The sequence below is a fragment of the Mesoplodon densirostris genome, chromosome 18 (genome assembly GCF_025265405.1).
Source record: "Mesoplodon densirostris isolate mMesDen1 chromosome 18, mMesDen1 primary haplotype, whole genome shotgun sequence".
NCBI lineage: Eukaryota > Metazoa > Chordata > Mammalia > Artiodactyla > Ziphiidae > Mesoplodon > Mesoplodon densirostris.
This window is the reverse complement of record NC_082678.1, coordinates 36,174,747-36,181,158: the sequence shown is the minus strand read 5'-3', so window position 1 is coordinate 36,181,158 and position 6,412 is coordinate 36,174,747. Positions and strand designations below refer to the sequence as shown.

Below are 6,412 nucleotides of genomic sequence, written 5' to 3'. Positions count from 1 at the left end.
ATTTTTCAGTGTTTGTGCTTTTGTTGTTGAGTTGAACGATGCTAAACGCATCTGTGGATTTTAGTCTCTCCGCAGGGTGCTCCTGTGCACATCAGGACCAGAACTGCCAGGTGGGACTGGGGTCCTGCTGGCCACCCCTTGCTGTGCTCCCTTGGCTGTGCCTTCGCTGAGCCTGGTGGCCTCTCTGGGGGTGAGGGTTGCCATCGTCCTGGTTACAGTGATGGAAGCTGTGAGGGGGTTTTCCACTCAGGCCTCTCAGGACACTGGGTGGAAGACCCACTGTCCTCAGGGTGGATCAGCCACCTTTCCCTCCAGGACCGCAGATTTGGGGTCCTATGCCTTGTAACGGGTGGAGGAGATGGTGAAGCTGTAGGTCAGTGAGTGTCTATTTGCCCTTCTGTGCTACTCTTCCCACCTGCCCCGGCCGTCTGTTCACTCTGGCAGGTGGAATCACCGCCGTGCTCCTGGCTTCGGGTCACTTGGTAAAGCCAGGGACGAGGACTGCCCAGTTCAGCCGAAGGGTCTGCAACTCCCAAGTCAGAACCGCCCTCATTAAAGGGGTGAGAGCGAAGCTGGGCAGTGGCCACCGTGGAGGCCCCAGCACGACCGCGCAGCAGATGCTGGCCTTGGCCGGGGGACGTCGCCCCGAGCACCTCGTTTCTCCTTAGTTAATTCTGGCTTTTTCTTACTGAAATCACGGTATGAGGGGAAACCGAGACCTACCTGAAGCAGGAGGCCGCCAGAGGGCCCGCGAGTGGGGTCGGGTCGTCTGAGAGGGGCCTTGACCTGCTCGCGTCCCGACTGCTCCCAAGCCACACCTGGCCAGCCCTTCACTCACTGGTGCCCAAGACCCCCAACCTTGGTTGGACACAGGCCTGCAGCAGAGTTCTGGCGCGCTTGGGCTTGGTGACGCTGGACCTTGTGTCCGAGACCTCTGGGTCGGGGGTGCCTCGCTTTGTGCTGGGTTAACGCTCCCGCTGCTGCCTGTGAAGCAGGTATTCTGGGACCCCTGTTTTATAGGGGAGGGGGCCAAGGCCGCCCCGCCTCCAGCCTGCCCCCTTGCTGTCCCTCCGCTGCCATCACGGCTGCTCACCGCCGAGAGCACTCAGGCCAGGAAGCTCCTGAATCAGGTACCTAACGGCTCTCGGGGAAGCCAGTCTCCTGCCCCCTGGCCCTCTGCGGAGACCAAGCCTATGTCAACACCCACGAGGCAGAGGCCACCCGTGGCCCTGCACCCAGAGGTACACACTAGCACCTCCTCTGGCCCTTGTGCTGGCCCTCGACCAAGGGAGGCCTCTGATCCTGTCCCCACTTCTTGTCCCTAGTCCCAGTTGGAAGGGGGACACGCACGGGATGGGAAGGAGAAGCAGCACAGGCCTGGCACAGCTGTGGTGGCCCCACCACCGGCGCACGTGGCCCCAAGCCCTCTCCGGCCTCGTGTGCCATGTGTGGTGACAGGAAGTTAGCCACGGCCACGGCTCCTATGGGGACACTGAGACGCGCTTCCCAGTATGTACAACGCGGGGTCCTGCCCTCCACTTCTGGGGCCACGTTTCTCTGCACACTGACAGTGTTGGCCGAAGGGTTGTGTGGCAGCCCCGCCCGTCCCGGAAAGCACAGGGGGCTCCAGGGGGCAGGCTTTGGGGAAGAAACAAAACCCTAGCCACCTGGTTCCGTAACTAAAGCAAGACATCGCTCCAGGAATCTTGTAACGTCCTCCCTCCACGTAACCGACTTTTCTCATTCGATCCACCGCCTCCAGGCTGATCCCAAGCTCCTCTGGTCGACTTTACAGAGCCTCAAGTGGCTGCCTGTAAGAACCCAACATGAGTCCCGTGGACGTTTGAATTTTTCCTTTTTATTCTAGTTCACAGTTCTTGAGGCATAGCTTTGCTTCAGCAGAAAGGATACCAGAGAGAGGAGAGACACCTGGGAGGGGAGGCAGACAACGCCCCCCCACCAGCCAGCTTCAGGGAGAGTGCAGGGTCAGCTAGTGCAGCTGGTGCCAGCACCGCGGGGGCTGGGCCCAGCAGCAGCCAGGGGACACCCTCAGCTCCGGGCCAGGTGGGCAGCACACAGAACCTCAGCTCCCCCAGCGAGGAAGGGACTCTCCCAGGGCCCCTGCTGCCGGAAGAGAAAGTGCCCCCAGCTGGAGGGGAAGGGCCTTCCCCCAGGTGAGTCCCCGCTGGCCCACGTTAGAGAGCAAACCACACACGCAGCATGGAAAACGCCAGCCTGTCAGTCAGCCAAAAGCTGCGTCCCGAGGGTTCCAGGCGACTCCGGCTCCTGGGGGACCAAACGCCGTGTCCACCGCCCAACACCAGCAGCCTGGAGGTGCCTGCACCTGAGGGAAGCATGACTCACCCTTGGGACAGAAAAACAGGCAACCTTACCCCTGCCCAGGACTCACTGCGGCTACCGCGGGCCGAGGCCCTGGGATCGGCCCTGAGGCCGAGGGGTGAGTGGGAGTGCGGGCCGCCCAAGCTCGCGCTGGCCCATTCTGGGTAAAAGCAAGGGCAAGGTGCTCCCAACGCCATGGAGGGAGGCGTCCGCCTGGGCCCGCGCCTCTAGAGCAGCCCCTCAGGGGCCTGCAGGCCCCAGTACAGCGCATAGCCCATGTCGTCGATGTCCTCTTCCCGCAGGCCGTCCAGGAGATTCACGCCACGGCTGAAGTGGCAGGGCAGGCTGGCCCGCTCCAGGCTGCCGACGAGCAACTCCAGGGCCTGCAGGAAGTGCTCCCCCAAGGCCTCCTCACCCCAGTCCGCTTCCTGCTCGCCCAGGTGCAGGACCACCTGGGTCAGGGGGCTGCGGCCCAGCCGCCCCAGCGCCGGGTGGCCACGGCAGACGCCGCAGAGCAACAGCAGCAGCCGCCGGCGGGTCCCAGCGTCGCCCTCATCCAGGGCCCGCAGCTGGGCGGCCTCTGCTGGGTACCAGTCCTGCAGCCAGAGGTTGCCAGCCAGCCCCTCCAGGGGCCAGGCCAGCAGGAGGTCTCCGGCCTGGGCACCAGCAGTGGCCAGGAGCACAGCCACAGGGAGCTCCAGACACTCGTGCTGCACCTCGAGCAGCAGTTCCTCCGAGGCCACGCGCGGCCGGATCAGGCACCCGAGGAGGCTGCCGATGACTGGCCAGTTGACAGAGGCGGTCAGGGCCTTGCGGAGCAGCTCCAGCAGGACCCGGGGGGAGAGGTAGCCGCCCACCAGGAAGCGGTCCCAGGGGCTGCTTCCGCGGGGGTGGAACTCCAGCTGAGTCCTGCGCACGGCCCAGCAGCGAGGGTCCCGGGCTACGGTGTCCACACCAGGCACCAGGCTCCACAGGCCAGGCTCCAGCACCAGGGGCACCAGGAGACGCACGGGGTCGGCGGCCCCCGCCTGCAGCCCGTCGTAGAGCGGCCCGCCAGGCACGAGCGCCCCGAAGGGCAGTTCTGGGAACTTGTTCCGCAGGTAGGCCTGGAGCTCCAGGGCAATGTCGCTGGCCAGCTGCTTGGCCAGAGCCACGTGGGCCACTGGCATGGTCACGTGGTCCCGCTCAAATGCCAGCAGCTTCTCCTGGAACGTCGGGCGCACCGATGGCGCTGGGGAGCGGCGCTGAGGTGACGTCGGGGGGTCTGTGTCTGCGGGCCCCTCTGTAGAGTGGAGGGGCGGGGGGCTGTGTCAGAGGGGCTATAACGTGACCACCTGAGAAAGCACCAAGCTCAGGTCCTCAGCTTGATGACAGATTCCCATCCAACGCCCTGAGGCTGAGACGACTTCATGCAGGGTGGGAAACTAGCCCCCACCTGAGGGCCCCACCGTCCTAATGCTGCCACCTTGCTCCAGTGCCACCCGCCACGGTCCACGTGTTCTGGTGGCTGGAACCTCAGCACCACCCAGGAGGGGGAAGGACAGACAAATGCGTCATTAAACACTCAGGGAGCCCACGGCCCTGGGGGAAGAGGGACCCAGATGGGTCACACGGTCAGTCAGGGGCAGGGCCTGGCTGCATCTCCTGAACCTGACCACCAAAAGGGGACCCACCCAGGTCAGAGAGGAAGGGGTGCCACTCACCTGGGGCTGAGGGTGATGGGGCCGGGGGCGGCACGGGCTGGCTGAGGGCTGCGGGCGGGGGCCGGGGCTGGAGGCGTGGTGCGGCCTTGAGCAGGCTCAGCTCCTGCCAGCCGTCCTCCAGGCACGTGCAGTCCAGCTTGGTGTCACCCTCATCCGGAGGGCTGGTGGCCCTGTCGATGAGCTGCAGGCAGAGTGACAGAGGAGACAGCTGAAGCCCGGGCAGGAACGGCAGAGCCGAGGGCAAAGCCAGGCTGGTGGGGGAGAGGCAGGTGCGGCCTCGGGCAGTCCCACCATCGCCGCCCCGCTCTGGGAGCCCTGGGGTCACCGGTCCAGCCCGGCCTTACCCGCTTCACAGCCAGGGTGGCAATGCCCAGCACGGCAGCTCCGCCCACCCCCAGCACCAGGCGGGCGTTGGCCAGAAGGAAGTCCACAGCACCGCCCAGCACCTCGCCGTCTCGCCGCTTGCCCCGATTCTGGGAGAACTCCGCCATGGTCAGTCTGCCTGTGAGGGAGACAGGGTGTAGGGACCGCTCAGCGAGGGGGCCAGCCTGGCAGCAGGGCAGGGGCTCTGGCTGCCATCACTCTGGGATCACTGAGGTGAGCCCACGAGGGGGCTTCCTGAGAATTTCTGAGGAGAAAGGGGCCACTTACAGAGTTTCTTAGGAGGAGAATGGCAGCTGCAAACAACCCCCGCCCCCAGACAGGGGAGCTCATGGAGAAAGGCCCCAAGGCCCACTGCAGGTCAGAGGAAGGGGACGATCTCCCCCATCCCACCCTCCAGGCCCCCTGACGTCGCCAAAGACCATGAGGTGGATCTTATCGACACCACCCCTGTTCTACAAGGAAATGGGCTGCTGGCCCACACAGCAAATGCTGGGGACTCAGACCCACAACTGCAAAACCTCTGGACTCTTGCCCACCCCTATGGCCAGGTCCTAAGAGCGGCCTCATCTTGGTTCCTAACCAGGGCTGGCACTGCAGGAGGAAACCAAGGCCCAGAGAAGACCACGGCTTGAGGTCCCAGGCAGCCTGCCCCAGACAGCCACTCAGGCCTTTGGGGGGACCTCAGTGAAGCTCAGGGGGCCAGTTGCCCCCCAAATCTCAGCAAGGCAGCCCCCAGAGACAAGGCTACCAGGTCAGAGAACAGGACAAGTGAGACGGCCCAGGCTGCCCTGGCGGCAGAAGCTTCCTGTCAACAGGTACACGCCAGACAATGTTGAAGGCCCCGCTGCAGCAAGGTAACTCTAAAGACCACAAACAGGGCTAGTCCAGTGCCCTGGACAGGGGCCTCTCGCCTCTCAGGCTTGGGACAGTGGTGGATGGGAAGCCGACCTCAGCTACTGGGAGCCCAGGCAACAGAAGGTAAGCTGAGGGTCGGAAGGCCCCAGATGAGGTTCGCTCATCTGTGAGATGGAGCAGGTGCGGTGAGGAAAGTTCCAACTTGAGGAGCCCCAGTGTGGGGCTGGGAAGGCAGGTGTCCCTGCCAGGCCAGTGCGCTAAGCCCCAGCTCCAGATTCTTACAGGGGGACCTGCCCTCAGGTCCCGAGCACTGAGAAGGTGTGACCAGGGGACAAGCCCAGGGGACCAGTCAGATGGCCAGGAAGGACTGTCTCGCTGAGGACGCCCGAACAGATGACCCTGAGCTCAGAACCAACTCAACCCCAAGGACTTCTGCCGCCCTGCTCGCGGCGGGTGCCCGGGCTCGTTGCCAGGTGGGGCCGGCAGCCCCGCACCCCCACCCCCGCTCCCAAGCTAAAAATAGGCAAGAAGGCCGGGGGGTGACCCAGCGTGGCCCCGCGGCGGCTTCCTCGTGGGGGATCAGTATTGCCACCCGCCTTCAAGCTGTAAAGTGCTCAAAGACCCTGCCTGCCTGAGCTGGGTCGCGCAGACCCCAACCAGGAAGGGGAGAGGGAGAGGGCGAGGCCGGGCCTCTCCTCCTCCAAGCCCCGGCCGCGAGGGTCACCGAGGCCCTGGGAACGCCGGGATGGACCCGGGACGGACCCAGGACGCGACCCGACCTCTGCCCGGCCCCGGCTCTTCCCCGGTGCCCCCTTTCCTGGCAGGGACCGCGCGGCTGGCGGAGGCCACGCCCCGTGCTCCAGCCGTACCTGCGTCGCTGCTTCGGCGCCCCGGCCGGGGGACGCAGGGGGCCGCTGGGGCCGCGCCACTGGGCCGCCTGGGAATGGAACGTGGAGGACCCAGGAGCCGAACGCCGAGGCCGGGGTCGGCCGAGAGCCCGGCGCTCGCAGACGGGCAGGCCTCAGCTCCAATCGGAGCGCTCGAGGCCCGCGCCCACGTGCCACCCTGAGGCCGCCTCGGCCAATGGCGGACGCGCGCTTCTCAGGGCGGGGCTCCCCGGCGCGCTCCGT

General features: G+C 65.5%; 1 protein-coding gene across 1 annotated transcript; it reads right to left on the bottom strand.

The window, feature by feature from the left end:
• Nucleotides 1-1,838: 1,838 nt before the first annotated feature.
• On the bottom strand, nt 1,839-6,377 carry MIEF2 (mitochondrial elongation factor 2). Its single transcript, XM_060081726.1, has 4 exons — nt 6,152-6,377; nt 4,388-4,545; nt 4,044-4,224; nt 1,839-3,622 (listed from the first exon to the last, which is right to left on the bottom strand). Exons 2-4 carry the CDS (start codon nt 4,532-4,534, stop codon nt 2,568-2,570), a joined length of 1,383 nt encoding a protein of 460 aa, XP_059937709.1. The 5' UTR covers nt 4,535-4,545; nt 6,152-6,377; the 3' UTR covers nt 1,839-2,567.
• Between the last annotated feature and the right edge of the window lie 35 nt (nt 6,378-6,412).

What these genes read in the sequence shown, in the direction of transcription:
- MIEF2 (XM_060081726.1), bottom strand. Translation starts at nt 4,534, where the DNA reads ATGGCGGAGTTCTCCCAGAATCGGGGCAAGCGGCGAGACGGCGAGGTG. An exon ending in CCACCCTGGCTGTGAAGCGG is followed by an intron (nt 4,225 to 4,387) that starts GTAAGGCCGGGC and finishes CTCTGCCTGCAG; the next exon opens with CTCATCGACAGGGCCACCAG. An exon ending in CCCATCACCCTCAGCCCCAG is followed by an intron (nt 3,623 to 4,043) that starts GTGAGTGGCACC and finishes TCCACTCTACAG; the next exon opens with AGGGGCCCGCAGACACAGAC.